Genomic DNA, 21,587 nt, shown 5'->3' on the forward strand with positions numbered 1-21,587 from the left:
ATGTATGTTTTGTCTTTCTCCTATTTTTACACAAATGATAAAATAATAACCACAGTTCTGCACATTGCTTTTTTCACTCATCAATGAATCTTAATATATGAGTACATATAGTGCTGTCTCATTCTTTTTTTAGTGGCTGCACAGTAATCCATTAAATATATAAATATCCATTAAATCCAAATAAATGTACATTTATTTAACCAGTCTCTTTTAATTAGTTCGTTATTTCCAACAATGAAACAATAAGTTTCCTTAATCAGGCATCATTTCAAATATCTGTGAGTATATCTTGGGTGATTTCTAAGAGATAGCTTTGCTAGTTTCAAAACTTTGTGAATTTGCAATTTTGATAACTATTACCAAAGTACTCTGCATAATGGTTGTACCAATTTTCACTCAATAATGATAACACTCTCATGCCCCTAACTAATTACAGTGTTATTAAACTTTTGATATATGCTAATGTGACAGGTGAAACATGGTATATCATTATAGTTTTATTTTTTATTTTTTTATAAATTTATTTTTTTATTTATTTATTTTTGGCTGCATTGGGTCTTCATTGCTGCGCGTGGGCTTTCTCTATTTGCGGCGAGCAGGGGGCTACTCTTCATTGCAGTGCGCGGGCTTCTCAGTGCGATGGCTTCTCTTGTTGCGGAGCACGGGCTCTACGTGCATGGGCTTCAGTATTTGTGGCGTGAGGGCTCAGTAGTTGTGGCTCATGGGCTCTAGAGCACAGGCTCAGTAGTTGTGGCGCACGGGCTTAGTTGCTCCGCGGCATGTGGGATCTTCCCGGACCAGGGCTCGAACCCGTGTCCCCTGCATTGGCAGGTGGATTCTTAACCACTGTGCCACCAGGGAAGCCCTATAGTTTTAATTTGTATTTCTTTGATTTGTAATAAGGTCAAGTGCCTTTTACATTTATTTACATTTCCTATTCTGTGAACTCCTCATATTCTTTTTTTTTCTTTATACTTGTTAGTTTCCCCCTTAACTTTATTGAGGTATAACTGACAAGCAAAATTGTATATATTTAACATGTACAATGTGATGAGTTGGTATATGTATACATTGTGAAATTATTACCACAGTCAGGTGATGAGAATACTTAAGATCTACTCTCTTAACAAATGTCAAATATACAATACAGTATCATAATTAGAGTCACCATGCTATACATTAGATCCCCAGAACTTATTCATCTTATAAATGAAAGTTTGTTCCCTTTGACCAGCATTTCCCCTTTTTCCCCCACCCCTCAGCTCCTGGTAACCACCATTTTACTCTCTGTTTCTATATGTTTGACTTTTTTTTTTTAATTCCAAATATAAGTGAGATCATACAGTATTTATCTTAATCTGGCTCATTTCACTTAGCACAATGTCCTCCAGGTTCATCCACGTTGTTGCAAATGGCAGGATTTCTTTCTCATGGTTGAATTATATTCCACTGTGGTGTGTTTGTGTGTGTATAATCTTCATTCATTCATTCAGTCAACAGATACTTAAGTTGTTTCTATATCTTGGCTCCTGTGAATAATGCAGCAATAAAGGTGGTAATGCATATATCTCTTCAAGATACTGATTTTGTTTCCTTCAGATATATGTCCAGAAGTGGGATTGCTGAATCATATGGTAGTTCTATTTTTAATTTTCTGAGGACTCTGAATAATGATGTTTTCCATAATGACTGTCCAATTTACATTCCCACCAACAGTGTTCAAGGGTTCCCTTTCCTCCACATCCACACCAACACTTGTTATCTTTTGTCTTTTTGATAATAGCCATCCTAACAGGTGATATCTCATTGTGGTTTTGATTTGCATTTCCCTGATGACTAGTGGTGTTGAGCACCTTTTCATGTAGGTGTTAGCTGTTTGTATGTCTTCTTTGGGAAAATGTCTATTTGGGTCCTTTGCCCATTTTTAATTGGATTATTTGTTTTTTGCTATTGAGTTATATAAAGTCTCTCTACCTTTTAGATATTAACCCCTTGTCAGACATATGGTTTGTAAATATTTTCTCCTATTCAGCAGATTCCCTTTTCATTTGTTGATTGTTTCCTTTGCTGATGAAACTTTTTAGCTTGATGTTGTCCCAACTTTATTTTTGCGTTTTTTACCTTTGCTTTTGGTGTCATATCTAAAAAATAAAAAACCAATGTCAAGAAGCATTTTCCCTATGTTTTCTTCTAGTGGTGTAAGGCAGGGTCCAGTTTCATTCTTTTGTATGTGGATGTCTAGTTTTCCCAACAGTACTTATTGAAAGGACTATTCTTTCCCCATTGGGTGCACTTGGCACCCTTGTCAAAGCTTAGTTTATCATATATGCGTGGGTTTACTTCTGGGCTCTCTATTCTGTTCCCTTGGTCTCTTCATATTCTTTGAAGCTTTTCTCTTGCATTATAGATATTTTTTCTTATTGACTTGTAGGAGTTATTTATATATTAAGGAAAGTAGACCTTCATCTGTGATAAGTTATAAAATTATTCCTAGTTTACTTTTTTTCTATATATATGTTTAGTTGTGCAGATTTTAAAAAAAATTATGTAGTTGAATTTATCAATTCTTTTTCTGTTATAGTTTCTGAGTATTGTGTTACACTTAGAAAAACCTTTCCTTCTTTAAGATATCCTATGATATATTCTAGCACTCTTATGATTTCATCTTTTTTTTTTTTTTTTCTTGCTGTACGCGGGACTCTTACTGTTGTGGCCTCTCCCGTTGCGGAGTACAGGCTCCGGACGCGCAGGCTCAGCGGCCGTGGCTCACGGGCCCAGCCGCTCTGCTGCATGTGGGATCTTCCCGGACCAGGGCATGAACCTGTGTCCCCTGCATCGGCAGGCAGACTCTCAACCACTGCGCCACCAGGGAAGCCCTGATTTCATCTTTTATATTTAATCTTTTAACCATTTGGAACTTATTTTAGTGTTAGGTATGAGGAGTGAGTAGGGATTCAACTTTTTTTCCCCCCAGAGGGCTTGCCACTTGTCTCAATACCACTCTTGAATTATTGAGTCTTAAAATCTAGAATGAATGTTGAATTTTATCAAAGACCTATTAAGCATCTATGAACATGATACAATCTTTTCTCTTTTAAACTATTAATAAGATTAGTTATATTAATATTGAATCTTCTTACATTTCTGTAATAAACCTTAATCATGGTGTATTACTCTTTCCATATGCTACCAGATACTTTAGTTAGTAATATAGTTGGGATTTTTCCATTAATATTCATAAGTGAAGAAATTGGACTATAGTTGTGTGTGTGTGTGTGTGTGTGCTATCTTTGTTAGATTTTGGTACCAATGTTATGCTCACCTCATTAAGATTTTGGAGGACTTCCAATTTTTTCTGTGCTCTGGGTCAGAATTAATAGCATTGGGGTCAACTAGTATTTACTATTTTGGTGGAGTTTCCTTGTGAAACAAGGTGAGTCATGTGCTTTGGGGATGGAGGTGAAGGTGGAAATAAAGGCAGTAGGAACGATAGGTCTTTGATAATATTCTCTTGTTCTTCTGTGGTAATGGTTTAATTAGATTTTCTATCTCAGGATCTATTTGGGTAAACTGTATTTTCTTATCTTGAACAGCATCCATTTCATCCAGGTTTTCAAAGTTTATTTGCTTAAAGTTGAGCAAAATAGTCTCTTACAAATTTATAATTTTTTCCTATACCTGCACCTTTTCCCCACTTACCTTTTTTTTTCTTTTTAATCATAGCAAGTGTGCATTTCTCCCCTTTACTTCTGATTAGATTAGTTACTATTTTTTTTATTGATTTATTTTCTGAACTCCTGGACTTATTAGTGCTTCGATATTAGTTTTCTTAATTCATTTATTTCTTTTTTAAAAATCTTTACTACTTTATTATGCTTTATTTATGTATTTTTTTCTAACCCTTAAATTAGATGATTAGTTTTACGTTCACTATAATTTTCCTATAAGCCCGGCTTTAGTTAAATCAAATAAGCATCTATATGTAGTGTTTTCAGTACTTTTGTTTTCTAGATATTCTGCAATTCGGTTTTGACTTCCTCTTTTCCTCAACAGTCCGTTAAAACACTTTTTTAAAAGCTCAGGGTGGTTTTAAATTTAATTTTAGTTATTTATTTTATTTTATCCATTCTTGAGATCACTAGAGAATTTTATCTAGCTCTCCACTCCATTAGACTTTTTCCCCATGACTCTGCCTCGCCCACTTCCTTGCGGCTTTAATGATAATGGTCAGGAGCAGGGTTCCAGAACGAAGGAACGCCGAGGGCCTAGGGAAGAAACAGCGATCCGAGTCCAAGGAAGGCTGAGGACACAGCCGACCCCTCCTCTGGTTGGCGCAAGGGGAGGAGGGAGCGGGAACCGCACCCCCGCGGCACGCGGACAGACTGGCCAATCGCCGTCACCCAAGCCCTGCTCTGTTCTTTGATTGGTTATGGTGGAGACGCCCCCACCACCCCTTCGGTTCACCTATTGCTTGGCTCTGACCTCGACGGTGGCCGGCGGAGGACAACAGGCTTGCAGAGCGGAGGCAAGGTTTTGCAGTGAGTGGGACACAGCACAGCTGCTGTGTCTAAGCGTCGGAGAGTGACGGGGCTGCAGGGACATGGCGGCGGCCTCTGCGTTGTCGGTCGTGCTGGTGGCGGCGGAGAGGAACCGATGGCAGCGAGTCCCAAGTTTGCTGCTGCCGCCGAGGTAACGGCGGGTGGAGGGGCGGTGGATCAGTGTCGGGGCCCGGGGTGAATGGACTCGTGCGGCGTGTGAGAGGCGCGGAGGGACCGAGGATAGAGAGGGAGGAGGGGAGGACGGAAGAAAAACTCCAGCCCAGGCCGGGGGACGTTCTGCTTTCAGTCTCGGCATCGGGAGGGAGACACACACTTTCTTCTCCCTTCCACACATCCAGCCTTCAGCATTCTGTCCAATTTTGTGGCGTGGGAGAGGGGTGGAGCTGAGCCTGCCGTCTCCATGCTCCCCTCGCCATAGGGGCGAGAATAACGCTTGTACAGCTCCTAATCATTAACACTGTGTTTTCACTGCATTCCCTCTTCGGGGAGCGTTGTTATGATCCCGCTTCTGGTGAAGTCCGAAGGGGTCAAAGACTTGCCCTAGTTTATACTAGTGGTAAGAAATGGCCCCAGGATGCTAAAGACTCTTGGAGTTCTTTCCCTTTGCTGAAATGAATCAAGTTAACAAAAGCAAATTTGTCTCCGGAGAGCTGAGAGGTTTTGTCAACAGCTTTGTACACACATTTGAACAAAGCTATCAGATGGCTCACTCTAACTAACCTGACTCCAGATCAGTTTCAGATTTTAAGCTTCGGAGACAATTACTGGCAGTGAAGACACCCTCAGGTTTCCAGGTAGCAAGCTTCTTTAGCTTCCTTTGCCTTCTCTTCCCTCCTCCTCCATCATTCTGGAAACACAGTATAGCTTAGTGCTGAAGGGCACAGACTCTGCACTCAGAAGGCAGGGGTCTCAGCTTTGCTACTCTGGGTGTGTGAGTAACCTTGAGAAAGTTACTTACTATCCTCAGTGCTTCAATTTCTTTACCTAGGAGGAGGTGATGATACTATCCCTAGAAGAGATAATATTAGTGCCTTAGACTGTGCGAATTAAATGAATTAATATTAATGTAAAGAGGCTTAAACAGAATCTGATGCATATGAATCAATCCATAGATGTAGCCTTTGCAGACTCAATGATTTGTCTTAAGTTTTTTTTTTTTTTTTTTTTTTGCGGTATGCGGGCCTCTCACTGTTGTGACCTCTCCCGTTGCGGAGCACAGGCTCCGGACGCGCAGGCTCAACGGCCATGGCTCACGGGGCCAGCCGCTCCGCAACATGTGGGATCCTCCCGGACCGGGGCACGAACCCGAGTCCCCTGCATCGGCAGGCGGACTCTCAACCACTGCGCCACCAGGGAAGCCCTGTCTTAAGTTTTTTTTTTATTGCTTTTATTGTCCAAAAGTTATTGTTATGGATGTAGATTTTCAGTTACTTAATTGTAGGACTAGCCCCAGAGCAAAATATGACAGTTGATGAAACCAATGTTAGTGCTCTTCTTTTTCTCCTGATTTTTCTTTTCTTAGGTTTCCAGGGCTCTTCAGGATATTACACAGACCCATTTTCTCTCACTTCCCTCTCCCTCTCAAATCTTAGCTATTATGTATAGAACCATTCTCAAGTGGTTGTCACCCTGGAAAATGTTAGAGTTGTTAATGGCATGTAGAATTAAAATCTTATCAGTATATAGGGTGTTTACATGTCTTTTTGTGTCATGATTTTGTAGTAACTCAGCAAAGAAATCTAGTCTAGTGGTGGAATTTTAAAAACGAGGAGAAACTGGTATAGAAATTCTTGAATCAGGATGGAATAATCGCATGGAAGCAACTTCTTAATGTTTTTTAAGCCATTTTAAATTGTAGTGTAGATAATGGTGGAAAATGGAATAGACCAATCAGAACGTTGCTGGGATAGAAGATTATAGTTAAGTGGTGTGTGGGGGAGGTGGTTGTCTCTTGGTTTTCACTGGAAAATGGCAGAAGAAAACTTTAGTTCAGCAGTGTCCTTAAAACTGAATCAAAGTCTTAAGCTGGATTTACCAAGAAGCAGCCATTTTATAGACACATTGCCCAAGACAGGCCTTGAATCTTATTGGTAAGCGTATCTGAAGATTGTGATGGGAAGATGCTGTGATTCCCCACCTCCCCATTGAAGATCAAGAAAGCGAGGTCAGTTGATTGGAAAGATGTGGGAAAGCAGTAGCCTCCTGAGAAAACCATCTTGTGGAACTCAAGTACCAAAGCTGTGGGTCTTCCCAGGACATTTTATTTAATAAAATGGAATAGAACAGGAACTATCGAAACATAGGGGAAATTTTCTTTCATGAAACTTCTGTGTGTGTACTGGCTTGTGAAGTCAAACATAGTTTTTACTTTGGGTTCTGGTGAAAAAAGTTTGAAAACAAGCTGAACTGGATGATCTTGAAGTACCTTGGCTTTCTAATTGTTTCTAACTCCGTGGTCATTTGCCAGCCTCAGGAATGAGCCGGTTAGGTGATCTGCTCAAGGACACTTAGTACCAGGGAGAACAGCCAGAACCGTAACTTTTGATTTCTAGATTCGTTTTCTTCCCACAAAGTAAATCTTATTGAATCACTCTGTAGGCTTAAGGTTTAAATGTAACTAAAGTCATATCTAGACTTAGTTGCAAGTTTTTAAAAATTGAGATTCTTTTGAGAGAACAATGACAGATCTTACATATCCTGTTTAATCATAATTCCATTTGGATTCATTTTATAGGGGATGGACTTGGAAGCAAAGAGCCATGAAGTATGCAACTACCACAGGTACTGACACCCTCTTCGATCTGGCCTTGTTTCAGCTTATGAAGTAAGAAAGGGAAATGTTTAATTATTTAATGTGTGCATAATAGAATTAGTTTTTATATACTTTTAAAGTTTTGAATTTTCATGATTACTTTCTTAGTATTGAGTCAATGGTTTTCACCTCTTATGTTAAATCTCTCTTGCTTTTGAGTCTATATAGGTAAATAGTTAAGGACATTTTATGTTTATGTTGTTATTTGTTTGACCCTCTTTAGTGTATTGAATGGAAAAAGCATAAATATGATGGTCTAAATCAGTGCTTGAAAACAGTTCTTTCAAGTAGCAGGAATTTTTTTTTATTTCAAAAAAAGTGTTACCTGGAGTTCCCAACTGTAAACATTTAAAAGTGTAACTTCCGGTTGACTGAGTGTAGCCCCCTCCTCCAACATATACATGCATGCTTCACCCTAGCACCCCTTGTGACAGCTTGGGTTCTATAGATCCCTGTTGAAAAACATAGTTTTTTGTTTGTTGCTTGTTTGTTTTTTATAACGATGCTGAGCTTTTTCTCTTTTTAAAAAAATATTTATTTTTTGGCTGTGTCGGGTCTTAGTTGCGGCACGCAGGATCCTTCATTGCGGCGTGTGGGCTCTTTGTTGTTGTGCACAGGCTTCTCTCTAGTTGTGTCGCACGGGCTGCAGAGCACACAGGCTCAGCAGTTGTGGCGCACGGGCTTAGTTGACCCGTGTCATGTGGAATCTTAGTTCCCCGACCAGGGATCGAACTGGTGTCCCCTGCATTGTAAGACCGATTCTTAACCACTGGACCACGAGGGAAGTCCCAAAAAACATACTTTAAAATTATATAAAACTTTATTTTTTGAGAAAAATAAATATTATAAACTGTCAAAAACATTTATTTCATGTGTGATGATGGAAGTGTATTTTATTTATTAATACAATAACATGTCATATGACACTGATGCCAGTGAACTGGTGCAGTATTCATTTATATTGCAAGAACCACATACCCCTGTGTACAGAGGGATAGAGGCAGTGGAGCAGAGTGATGAAGAGCTCACATTCTGGAGTGAAGCTAACCTGGGTTCAAATCCTGGAGCTACCATTTTTTTTAGCTCTGTGATTTCAGGAAAGCAGTATCTCTTTCAATCTTAATATCTTCATTTTTAAAATTGAGATAATAATAATAGCCTCTACTTCATATGATGATTGTGAGGATTTAAGTCCAAGCTGAGTGTTTAGCAGAGGACCTGGGGCATAGAAAATAGGTATTAAAATTTAGTTATTATTAACTGCTTTTTTTTTTAGCTATTGTAATTTGATCTTTGACATAACAAAGCATCTTTTTATTTTAAATTGAAAAAGCTGAGTAAGAATTTATGTTAATAAGAGTATCTTGAATTTCATGACTTCTAAAGGCTTATTAACAGCTCTCCCTGATCTGATCGCACTGGCATTGATTCTAATCGAGGTCAAAATGGAAAGGCAGCAGAAACTAACACACCATTGTAAAGCAATTATACTCCAATAAAGATGTTTAAAAAAAAAACAACCCACAATGAGGGGGTACCTCCCTGGTGGTCCAGTGGTTAAGGCTCCACACTCCCAATACAGGGGGCCTGGGTTTGATCCCTGGTCCGGGAGCTAGATCCTACATGCATGCCACAGCTAAGAGTGCGCACGCTGCACCTAAAGATCTCGCACATCGCAACAAAGGATCCCGCATGCCACAACAAAGATCCTGAGTCCCGTAGCTAAACCTGGTGCAGCCAAAGCAAACAAAAAAAAAAAAAAGGAAAGGCAAAGAAGATAACTTGGTTTACCCAGAGAGACAATCTGCAATAAAGACAATAGAGACACTATAAGTTAAAGTGACCCTATCTCTGCAAAGGTCTAACTTTACCCTACACAAGTAGCAACATCTACAAATATTGGACATTGAAAAGAAATGCACTGATATTAGCTAAAATGGTTATTTGAGGCTTTGTTATGCTGATTTTACCAAAACAAATGTTTATAACCTAGTTAATATCATAGAATATTTACATTTGCCCCTCTAGTATCCATAGGTCCCGCATCTGCAGGTTCAACCAGCCAAGGATCAAAAATATTTGAAAATTCCAGGAAGTTGCCAAAGCAAATCTTGAACTTGCTATGCACCGGCAACTATTTATATAGCATTTACATTGTACTTACAACTGTTCATGTAGCATTTTTTAAAAATTAATTAATTAATTAATTTATTTTTGGCTGCGTTGGGTCTTCGTTGCTGTGCGCGGGCTTTCTCCAGTTGCGGCGAGCAGGGGCTACTCTTCCTTGCGGCACGTGGGCTTCTCATTGCAGTGGCTTCTCTTTGTTGCGGAGCATGGGCTCTAGGCATACAGGCTTCAGTAGTTGTGGCACATGGACTGAGTAGTTGTGGCTTGCGAGCTCTAGAGCACAGGCTCAGTAGTTGTGGTGCATGCAGCATGTGAGATCTTCCCGGACCAGGGCTCGAACCCATGTCCCCTACATTGGCAGGGAGATTCTTAACCACTGTGCCATCAGGGAAGTCCCTGTAGCATTTATATTATATTAGGTATTATAAGTAATCTAGAGATGATTTGAAGTAAACTGGAGGGCATGGGTAGGTTATATGCAAATACTACACTGTTTTATATAGTATTAGTATTTATGCATCTGTGGGTTTTGGTGTCTGCAGGGGTCCTGGAACCAGTCCACCATGGATACTGAGGGACAACTATATTTTGCATTCTCATTCCTTAATTCCCCAGTAACATTTGTATATGGTTTTCATGGTATTTTAAACAGGACGAAACATTACCAAGGTCCTCATTGCAAACAGAGGAGAAATTGCCTGCAGGGTGATACGAACAGCCAAAAAAATGGGTGTACAGTCTGTGGCTGTTTATAGTGAGGCCGACAGGAATTCCATGCATGTTGACATGGTACGTTGTTAAAGACTGGAAGTCAAATTTTGTAAGTGATTGTATTTGTTTATTGTGTCAGTATTTTACTTCTTTGTTGACGGTTTATATTTGCTAGTATTAACAGTGTCTAAGTAGGTAAGTTTAAACTGCTCACTAAAAATTTATCTTGGGAACCTTTTCCAAACGTAACACCAGTGGAACTACACTGTGTGCCTAGTGACTTCTAGGCAAGGTCCTGTCTCATCAAGGATTGGTTAAAACGGCTCAGAGAAGGTGGCTGACCCACAGATCACACTGTCAGTGGCGCACATCCAGATCCCTGATGTACCAGGAGAAGGATCGAGGTCAGTCTTAGCAACTACCAGTTACTGGCCAAGGGATCTTAGACAAGTCATTTAATGTTTCTGAGCCTTTACTTAACTGTAAAATTATAACCAGCTTCACCTGGGCTTTCCACACTGCCACTTTTCCCTTGAATTCTGTGCGGGGACTATCTCAAACCAGTTTTGCTCCATTCCAACCTCTGACTCTCCCTCTACCACCTATTCTCAGCAGATGATCTTGAGTCACAGAGGACGTAGAATTGAGCTTCCTGCCACAGAATCTGCTCGCTGCATCTGCATCTGTCCTCTTCCCATCCAAGGCTAGTTGTCTTCCTGTGCTGTGGAGTCCTTCTCCTCTCCCCTGTTAAGAATCTTCCATTTTCTTCTTTTCTCACTGTATACTGTCACTCTAGATCATATCATCAAGTCCTGTGGCTTTGCTAAAAACTTCCAAATGTCTATTTCTAGCCCAGACTTTCTTTTGAACATGATACATGTCTATCCAGCCTCCCACTCAACACCTCCACCTGCATGGGCACCAAATCAGTATGTCTGAAATTGAACTCATCACCTTTCATCTGTACTGAGCATGCTTTTCTTGCAGACTTCCCTAACCCAGTAGGTGGCAACACCATCGCTCATAAAAATAATAATGCCAGAGATCTGGAAGTCTTTGAATATCTCCTATCTTCCTCCTGTCTCTACATCCTTCCCCCTTCCCCATCTAGACAATCTCCAATTGCTGTTAATTCTGCTTCTCAAACATTTCTTTCCACTTCTTTCTGCCGTCTTCCACCTGCACCTTAAGTCAAAGCCGCTGTCATCTTCGCCTGGTCAAATGCTGTATGTAGCCTTGTATGTGGTCTCCCTACTTTACCCTTGACCCCCTCCCACAATATTTTCTACACTTCAGCCAGACTGATAGCTTAAAAATCAGATTTTTTTCATGTTACTCCTATGCTTTAAATGCTTTAAACCTTTTTATCATCCTCCAGATTATCAATAATTTAAAAGATGGATAATATTCAGTGTTGGTTAATGTGGTTAGAAATTAGGTTATTGATGGAAATGTATATTAGTGACACCATTTCAAGGGATGATTAACCAGGAGCGATTAAAATGTCATATCTTTCACCCAGCCCTGCAAACACTCCTGTAGATCTCTGTCCAGAGACATACTCACACATATGTGCACCTAGAGGCATGCACAAGATGCTGCTGGCATCCTTTTGCCATTACAGCTTAAATGTCCATTTAGAGGTACCTGATTAAATGAACTATGGTACCTTCATACTGTGGAACATTATGCAATTGTTATAAAAAAATGAGGTAGACGTGTGTACTAGCAAGGAAAGAGCTCTCAAGACATACTGTTAGTGAAAAAAGCAATTGCAGAAGATGACTCTAGAGTTTGATCCTATTGGTGTAAAAACAAAAACTAAAACTGTTGTATGTTTATATAAATATATTCAAATAAATAAGAATGTGGATATGGAAAGGTATGTCCCAAATTGATCATAGAGGTTATATCTGGAAGGAGTTTAGAGTGAGGGAGAGGGGCAATGCCAAAGGACTCCTTTGCTTCTGTATTATTGTTCACAGTCTTTAGAATGAGAATGGATTTGTGTATTGTGGAATTAAAAGTTTAAATTAAAAAGACACACTTTAAAAAGTCTCATCATGTGTCCCCTTGGGAGACAATCCAAAGCTTTAACCTCCCACAAGGCCCTCTGAAATCTGCATCCCCCTGTCTTCCGGTCACATGTCTGGTCCCTGACCCCTTATTCATTGCTCCAGCCACACAAGCCTCCTTCAGTCCCTCAAATGAGCCAGATTTCTTCCCACCCCAGGACGTTCGTATGTGTTGTTTTCTCTGCCAGTGAGGCTTGCCCCCATCTCCATTCCTGTTCCGAACTCCACCCCCTCCTCCTGTTTGCCTGGCCAGGTCCCAGGTCAAGGAGCCCCTTGACCTTCCCTCCCAGCCTTTCCCTGACCAGACTGAACCTGATCCTCTTCCTCTTACCTGCATTGTGTCCTCTGTTTTTCCTTCTTGGCCTTTATCACAGCTGTCATTAAGTGTGTGAATGTATGTTTGATGTTTGTCTCTTCCTCTAGACAGAGACACTTGTCCTATTTACTGATGTATAGGCAGCTTCACCTCAAAGCATGGCACATAGTGGGCATTCAGTAAGTCTTTGAATGAATGAATGATATTGTGTATCTGGTCTGCCTCAAGGGGTGCTATGATTATATGAAAGTTTTAAGGGACAATATAAAAATAGTTCATAAATGTATAGAAGGGGTATTATCATACTCTAATAATTATATAAACTTAAGGAAACTTTTATTTCTTACTGTATACGTCTGTTGTATATTTTGTCTCTTTTGTCAAATTGTACATTTTTGGCATTAACTACATTTAAGGTTACTATTGTTGCTAATATTAATACTGTGACCAATGCCTCTTGCCTTCTAACCCAAGGCACTTTAATTTCACTCTGTGTGTTTTATACATAAAAGTCAAGTTTTGGTACCCTCCTCCTGCGAAAGATTCCAAACTGGCTTATTTTTATAACATAGACATGAGCTGCTGCTTGTGTTTCTCAATTCTTGCATTGTTCTTAGGAGCCAGCATTTTTATTTATAATAATAAGATGACCCAGCAGCAGTTCTGTATAGTGTACTAGTGTGTACCAGCTGTGTGGTCTTTTAAGCATGTAATATTCCTTCAACAGGCAGATGAAGCACATTCCATCGGCCCCGCTCCCTCACAGCAGAGCTACCTTTCTATGGAGAAAATCATTCAAGTGGCCAAGATCTCCGCTGCACAGGTAAAAGAGTCATGAAGAAATTTGCATTGCAGGGACTTCCCTGGTGGTCCATTGGTTAGGATTCTGCACTTCTAATGTAGGGGCCGCAGATTCCATCCCTGGTTGGGGAGCTAGGATCCCACATGCCACGTAGTATGGCCCCAAAAAAGAAGAAATTTGCATAGCAAAAGGAATAAGGTTTTTTTTGGTTTTTTGTTTTTGTGGTATGCGGGCCTCTCACTGTTGTGGCCCCTCCCGCCGCGGAGCACAGGCTCCGGACGCGCAGGCTCAGCGGCCACGGCTCACGGGCCCAGCCGCTCCGCAGCATGTGGGATCCTCCCGGACCGGGGCACGAACCCGTATCCCCTGCATCGGCAGGCGGCCTCTCAACCACTGCGCCACCAGGGAAGCCCCAAGGAATAAGTTTTGTACAGGTACACAAAATTGCTTATTATTTACAGAACTCGTTCTCTATGTTTAGCTGTTTCCAAGATTTTTACATTTGATTATGGGATGGTTATTGTAAAGTAGGCGTGTCGCTTCTTACTCCTCAGCCACGCTACCGTCTTACTGAGTCCTGTGCACTTTAGATCTTTGGGGAAACAGGTGGAGGGAGGGTTTAATTACAAATTTAAATTAAGAGGGAATTCAGCTCTTCTACCTTCAAAGCCAGATCCTAGGAACATTGGATTCTTTGGGAGAAATAGGTGGTGCTCTAAATTACAAGGAAAAATAGAATCAAGAAAGAAATCCTTTTCCCTCTTGACTTCCCAGTCTCATTCTAAGGCCCCGCTCCCTGTTTTCCAATATCCCAGACTCAAAAGTTTGCTGTTACTGTATCTGTCATCCTTCAAAATAAAATAGGAACCAACTTGTGTTGAATCTTTCTTTGAAATGTCTCCAGAAGTTGTTCTTTTTAATCACACAGCCAGACCTTATGATCTCTTATCTGGATTTCTGATTCTCAGCTGGTTTCCCTACTTCTAAATCTCTTGCCCGTCCAATGAGTTGTGCTAGATAGATAACTGCTAGCAGTTGTTTTTACTGCAAGACAGATGTAAGACAGATGTTTCTTAAACCCTTGTTTCATTATTACCACCTGCTCTTTTTTTTTTTTCCTCAATAACTTCACCCCTTTCTCATTCTATTCCCTAGTGAGTAAATCTTTTGTGGTTACAAGATAAAGTTCAAACTCTTCAGCCTAGCATTTAAGAGTTTCCAGTATTTGTCAAAACTTATTTCTCATCGTCACTTGTTTCTAATGGTTGCAGTGAACTTTTCTCTGTCTTTACACATCATGCTTATTTCTCTAGGCATCTGCTTATATTGTTCCGTGTGCTGGAAATGCTCTTTTCCTCCTTCTCATATCATTCATGCATTTATTCACTCAACAAACGTTACTTGGTCTCCTCCTTTGTGCCAGCTTCTAAGCATGTATGCAGGGACTTCCAGTGGTAAAGGATCCGCCTTCAAATGCAGGGGACACAGGTTCGATCCCTGGTTGGGGAACTAAGATACCACATGCCATGGGGCAACTAAGCCCACGTGCTCTAGAGCCCATGTGCCGTAACTATTGAGTCCATGCACTCTGGAGCCTGCACACCACAACTAGAGAGAAGCCTGAGCACCGCAACGAAAGATCCCACATGCCGCAACGAAGATCCCGCGTGCCGTAACTAAGACCTGATGCAGCCAAATAAATAAATATTTTTTTAAAAAGCATGTATAAAAAAAAAAAAAGAAAGCATGTATGCAGCAATGACTAACACGGTTTATACCCTATGTCTGAAGCTACACTCTTGTAGTTGAGGCAGAAAATAAATATTGTGTTGGCCCAAAAGTTTGTTTGTAAGATGTTACGGAAAAACCTGAACGAACTTTTGGGCCAACCCAATATTTAAATGGGTAAAGAACTAATATAACTCGGAATGTTATAAGTGGTGGGAAGAAAATAAAGCCAGATAAGGGGGTAAAGACTGGTTAGGAAATGCTTTTAAATAGTGTGATCAGTGGAGGCCTCTTTGAAGAGGTGACACTTGAACAGGGACCTGCCTGATGAGAAGGAGCCAGCCATATGAAGCACTTGACGAGGAAGGTTCAGTCACATGGGAGGACGCTGAGATGAGTATAAACTTGTGTTCAAGGGACAAAAATATTCAGTGTGGATGGAGTGAAGGCAATGAGGGGCTGCGTCATTCAGGATCCAGTTAGTAAAACTGAAATTCCATTAGATATTTCAACAGAGGGAGATTAATTTAGGGATTAGTTCTACCAGTGTTAGAGGACTAGAAGAGAAAAAAGTATTTTGAAATTACCTAATGATAAAACTACAGATACTGATAACGACCCCTTGGGCTGAGGAAGAGGTTGGAGGAAGGACCTTCTGCAGCGCTTGCTCAGTTCTCTATGGAGGGGCCCTACCTGGCTGCAGGGAGCATAATGAGGCTGGTTCTGGAAGTTCCAAGAGAGACTAAACACAGGAACTGCTGCTGCCCAGGGTGGAAGAACAGGAAGCTTCCCTGGCTTCCAGTTTCCCTACAGTGACCCCTGCTGGTGGAACCTGATAGGAAACCAAGTGGCAAGAACAGTAATTTGCAGGGCCCTGTCGCCAAACTAACTCAGTATGGAAGGTTGGATTTGGAGCTGGAAAACCAACTGACACAGGAGGAAGGTGGTAGATGATGAAGTTGAGAGTGGTAGAGGCAGCATCATTTAGAGCATTATAGGCCTTAGTAAGGAGTTTGCATTTCATTCTAAGTAGCTATTGGAGGATTTTAAGCAGGGGAGGGAGGTGATCTGATTTATATTTTAATAAGATCATGTGGCTGCCCGTGGGGAATAGGCTAGTGGGATGGGGCAAAGGTGGGGTGGTAACAAACACAGCAGGCAGAATAATTAGGAGTCAATTGCAGCAGTCTTGCCCTTCACTGGGACTGGAATTCCTGCCTCTTACAATTACTTTCTTGACTCCAGTCACACTGATGTCTCCCTTTTCCTTTAGCATTTGCTTTCCTGTTCCAGTCATCTTTATACTTAATTAGCCATTTTCTTGTTTAAAAATTTTAATGCATATCATGACTCCTCAACTCAATTGTGCTCTGTTTAAGAGAAGAACCCACAACTGAGACTTATTTTCTCTACCTCCTAACATTCCCATGACCTGGCACAGAGGGTCATTAATTTGAATTAATGAATATATGCAGTTGTTTTGTATTTATGTGTTTCTGCATCTTTGTTCTCTTCTTTAGAATCAGAGTTTCTAGACTGAACAATGTAGGCACTAATTTATACACACAGGTATTTAAAATATGCTTGTTTCTAAAGCTTTTTAGTTATCATTTGGAGTAAAAGGCCCTTAGGAATCCAGGGACTTTAACATAATTGTCACTTTGTACTTATCGCATGTTTGAGCTTACATTAGACAGTATTATTACCGCCATTTTACAAATATAAAATGCACAGGATACGTGATACTCAAAATCGTCTAGTCTCACTACTCAAAGTGTGGTCCATGGCATCATTTGGTAGAAATGCAGCTTCTTAGGCCACACTCCAAGCCCACTGTAATTTACATTTTTATGCATAATTTGCATTTTTTCAAGGTCCTCAGGTGCTTTGAAAGCAAAACTCATCTCATCATTGAAAGAGAAAGAATTAAAAGTATCCTGACTCTCAGCCCTATTACCTATGTCTTTAAGTAACGACTCTAGCAAATTTATGATATGTTAATTCTGGAGAATTTGTGAACTCTGTCTATCTGGATTAGTATTATGTTAGATGTTCTGTTAATAACACAAACAATGAGAAAAGAGTAAATAATTTTCACACGTTTTGCCTGGATATTCAAGATTTGAGGTGACTTGCAACATTACAGATAGTGGTTAAGACTAAGATAAAAACAAAAAATAAGTAATATGGGACTATTATTGGGGCATAGTGGTTGGAATTAAGTCAGAAAACTTAGGCCAAGGAAAGCTTCTTTAGTTCTTCCTGGCAGCCCTGATCAAAAAGGAAATTTGGTGGGTTACAATTTACAGGGCTCTTTAATAAGAGGATATTTATCAATTAAGGGAGCAAACCTTGCCCTCACTTTGACTTGGAAGAAGAATCATATTGATCCTTCTAATAAAGCAGCGGTCCCCAGCCTTTTTTGACACCAGGGACTGGTTTCGTGGAAGACAATTTTTCCACAGACCGGATGCAGGGTAGGGGGATGGTTTGGGGATGATTCAAGCACATTACATTTATTGTGTACTTTATTTCTATTATTATTACATTGTAATATATAATAAAATAATTATACAACTCACCATAATGCAAAATCAGTGGGAGTCCTGAGCTTGTTTTCACTTGCCACTCACCAATAGGGGTTTTTTGGGGGTTTTAAAATTTTATTTATTTATTTATTTAGTTTTGGCTGCGTTGGGTCTTCGTTGCTGTGTGGGCTTTCTCTAGTTGCGGTGAATGGGGGCTACTCTTTCATTGCGGTGGCTTCTCTTGTTGTGGAGCACGGGCTCTAGGTGCAAGGGCTTCAGTAGTTGTGGCTCATGGGTTCTAGAGCGCAGGTTCAGTAGTTGTGGCGCATGGGCTTAGTTAATCCGCGGCACGTGGGATCTTCCCGGACCAGGGCTCGAACCTGCGTCCCCTGCATTGGCAGGTGGATTCTTAACCACTGTGCCACAAGGGAAGCCCACTGATAAGGTTTTAATATGAGTCTGCAAGCAATTGATTTATTATGGTCTCTGTACAGTCAAACCTCTCTGCTGATGATAATCTGTATTTGCAGCCACTCCCCAGCTAGATCCCTCGCATGCGCAGTTCACAGTAGGGTTCGCACTCCCATGAGACTCTAATGCCGGCGCTGATCTGACAGGAGGTGGAGCTTAGGCAGTAACAGGAGCAATGGGGAGTGGCTGTAAATACAGATGAAGCTTTGCTCGCTGGCCCCGCGCTTACCTTCTGCTGTGCAGCCTGGTTCCTAACAGGCCAGGGACTGGTACCAGTCTGTGACCCAGGGGTTGGGGACCCCAGTAATAAAGGACATTGAATGACATGTGCATAATGATTTTGAAAGAAGTTTGCCAAAAATGTAGAATTCTTTCTTTTTATACAAATACAATTTTTAAAGGGTATGTTCCATTTACAGTTATTACAAAATATTGGCTATATTCTCCATGTTGTACAATATATTCTTGTAACTTATTTTATACATAATAGTTTATACCTCTTAATCTCCTACCCCAATTTTGCCCCTTCTGTTTTCCCTCTCCCCACTGGTAACCACTAGTTTGTTCTCTATATCTGTGAGTCTGCTTGTTTTTTTTTTTGGGCCGCGCAGCATGGCTTATGGGATCTTAGTTGCCCAATCAGGGATCGAACCCGGGCTCCCGGCAGTGAGAGCACCAAGTCCTAACCACTGGACCGCCAGGGAATTCCCTGCTTCTTTTTTGTTATATTTGCTAGTTTCTTGTATTTTTTAGATTTCCTCATATAAGTGATATCATAAAGTATTTGTCTTTCTCTGTCTGACTTATTTCACTTAACATAACACTCTCCAAGTCCATCCATGTTGCTGCAGATGGCAAAATTTCATTCTTTTTTTATGGCCGAGTAGTATTCCATTGTATACATATACCATATCTTCTGTATCCAGTCATCTATTGATGGGCACTTACGTTGCTTCCAGATCTTGGCAATTCTAAATAATGCTGCTATGAACATTGGGGTGCATGTATCTTTTCAAATTAGTGTCTTTATTTTTTTCAGATATATACCTGGGAGTGGAATTGCTGGGTCATATGGTAGTTCAATTTTTAGTTTTTTGAGAAACCTCCATACTGTTTTCCACAGCGGCTACACCAATTTACATTCCCACCAACAGTGTACAAGTGTTCCCTTTTCTCCATATCCTCGCCAACATTTGTTATTTCTGTTCTTTTTGGTGGTAGCCATTCTGACAGTTGTGAGGTGATATCTCATTGTGGTTTTGATTTGCATTTCCCTGATGATTAGTGATGTTGAGCATCTTTTCATGTGCCTGTTGGCCATCTGCATTTCCTCTTTGGAAAAATGTCTGTTCAGTTCTTCTGCCCATTTTTTAATCGGGTTGTTTGTTTTCTTGATGTTGAGTTGTATGAGCTGTTTATATATGTTGGATATTCATCGCTTATCAGTCATACCATTTGCAAACATTTTCTCCCATTCAATAGGTTGTCTTTAGTTTTGGCAATGGTTTCCTTTGCTGTGCAAAAGCTTTTAAGTTTAATTTGGTTCCATTTGTTTATTTTTGCTTTTATTTCCTTTACTTTAGGAAATGAATCAAAAAAAATATTGCTGCAATTTATGTCAAAGAGTGTACTGCCTGTGTTTTCCTCTAGGAGTTTTATAGTATCCGGTCTTACATTTAGGTCTTTAATCCTTTTTGAGTTTATTTTTGTATATGGTGTTAGAGAATGTTCTAATTTTATTCTTTTACATGTAGATGTCCAGTTTTCCCACCACTTATTGAAGAGACTGTCTTTTCTCCATTGTATATTCTTGCCTCTTTGTCGTAGATTGATTGACAAGTGTGTGGGTATTTTTTTCTGGGCTCTCTATCCTGTTCCATTGATCTGTGTGTGTCTTTTTGTGCCAGTACCATACTGCTTTGACTACTGTAGCTCTGTAGTATAGTCTGAAGTCAGGGAGCATGATTCCTCCAGCTCTGTTCTTTCTCAAGTTTGTTTTGGCTATTTGGGATCTTTTGTGTTTCCATGTAGACTTCTAAATGTGGCCATTTTAACATAGGCGTTTTTATAGATGCTAGAGTAAAATTTACACTTGAGCTAAATTTCTGGTGATTTGCCTGGTAACATGGCTGTACTGAGAGAATCTAAAAGATGTAATGGTAAGCATGCTCATTAGGCTAGTCCTCTTGACAGTCAGTTTTCTCAGGCCTTCTCTGGCTGGGAAAGAGGTAGTAGTAGTAAGTGCTGGCTGAAGATTAGAATCACTGAGGAGCCTTTTAAAGAGTATGTTGATACAGTACTGTGGGAGGGGCCTAAAGTCACCTGGAAGGGAGCTTTATGCTCTCTGGTGGAAAGCTAGTGATTATTTTTTGAGCTGAGTGTTGTCTACACAGGTGTATTCAGTTTATGAAAACTATGTTTATAAAAGCTGTATACTTACAATGTGTACTTTTTTGTAAGTATATTATTCTTTAGTGAAAAGCTTTTGCCAGACCTCACTTATTCCCTTAGTTATCTGGATTAGCTTCTGAACATGAATGTTTTGTAAAAGTGCTCCAGTTTCTTTTAATGTGCCACCAGGAATGAATAACTTTGTTTGAGATGTTTCAAAATCACTGACAAATAACTTTAATGAATATAGCAAGTTATTTAACTAAATACTGGTCATCTATGTGGTTGACCAAAAGGAAATCCAAATGTCATAAGAATCACAGATTGGGGTAGGAAATTCTTGGTAATAAGAATTTGAAAAAAAAAAAAAAAAGAATTTTTGAGGGAGTTCCCCGGTGGTCCAGTGGTTAGGATTCCAGACTTAAACTGCCGGGGGCCCAGGTTTGATCCCTGGTCAGGGAACTAAGATCTTGCAAGCCACGCAACACGGCCAAAAATAAAAAAATGTTAAAAAAAAAAAAAAGAATTTGAAGAGTATGGCTTGTCCCCTCCACCACGGAAAGGACACATCTCATTTTTGCTGAAGACAGAGCTAATAACAACAATAACAACTTTGGACCTGTGCATATGCTTGAACAAGCACAGAGCCGAATAGACACAAACTAAAAACATGGAAGAAATTATTTTGGCAGAGATTTAAGGGTAGGAGATGATGCCAGTTTTCTGTCTTTATTGTTAAAGGCATATTAGTCCTATGGGATGAACAATCTAAACAGGCTTACAATCCTGTGATCCACCAGGGTGAATTGGCAGCTAGATACATGCCTGATGGCTTGGAATTAGCCCGCTGGTAATAGTAGTATTGTTAGATTTCCTTTTTTTTTTTTTTTTTTGCCGTACGCGGACCTCTCACTGTTGTGGCCTCTCCCGTTGCGGAGCACAGGCTCCGGACGCACAGGCTCAGCGGCCATGGCTCACGGGCCTAACCGCTCCGCGGCATGTGGGATCTTCCCAGACCGGGGCACGAACCCGTGTCCCCTGCATTGGCAGGCGGACTCTCAACCACT

The 21,587-nt window shown here is 40.4% G+C and overlaps 1 protein-coding gene across 2 annotated transcripts in view; it reads left to right on the forward strand.

The window, feature by feature from the left end:
- The first annotated feature begins 4,500 nt into the window (after positions 1–4,500).
- The window catches only part of MCCC1 (methylcrotonyl-CoA carboxylase subunit 1), a 64,863-nt gene continuing 47,776 nt past the window's right edge, over positions 4,501–21,587 (forward strand). The window contains exons 1-4 of one of the 2 annotated variants that reach the window (XM_030862615.3): positions 4,501–4,689; positions 7,294–7,340; positions 10,151–10,287; positions 13,328–13,423. In XM_030862615.3, the coding sequence (XP_030718475.1) occupies positions 4,601–4,689; positions 7,294–7,340; positions 10,151–10,287; positions 13,328–13,423 (369 nt within the window). In that variant the 5' untranslated portion in view covers positions 4,501–4,600. The remainder of the gene's footprint in view (positions 4,690–7,293; positions 7,341–10,150; positions 10,288–13,327; positions 13,424–21,587) is intronic. The other variant, XM_070045476.1, reaches the window with a different exon arrangement.

This window comes from Globicephala melas, chromosome 4, assembly GCF_963455315.2.
Source record: "Globicephala melas chromosome 4, mGloMel1.2, whole genome shotgun sequence".
Classification (NCBI taxonomy): Eukaryota; Metazoa; Chordata; class Mammalia; order Artiodactyla; family Delphinidae; genus Globicephala; species Globicephala melas.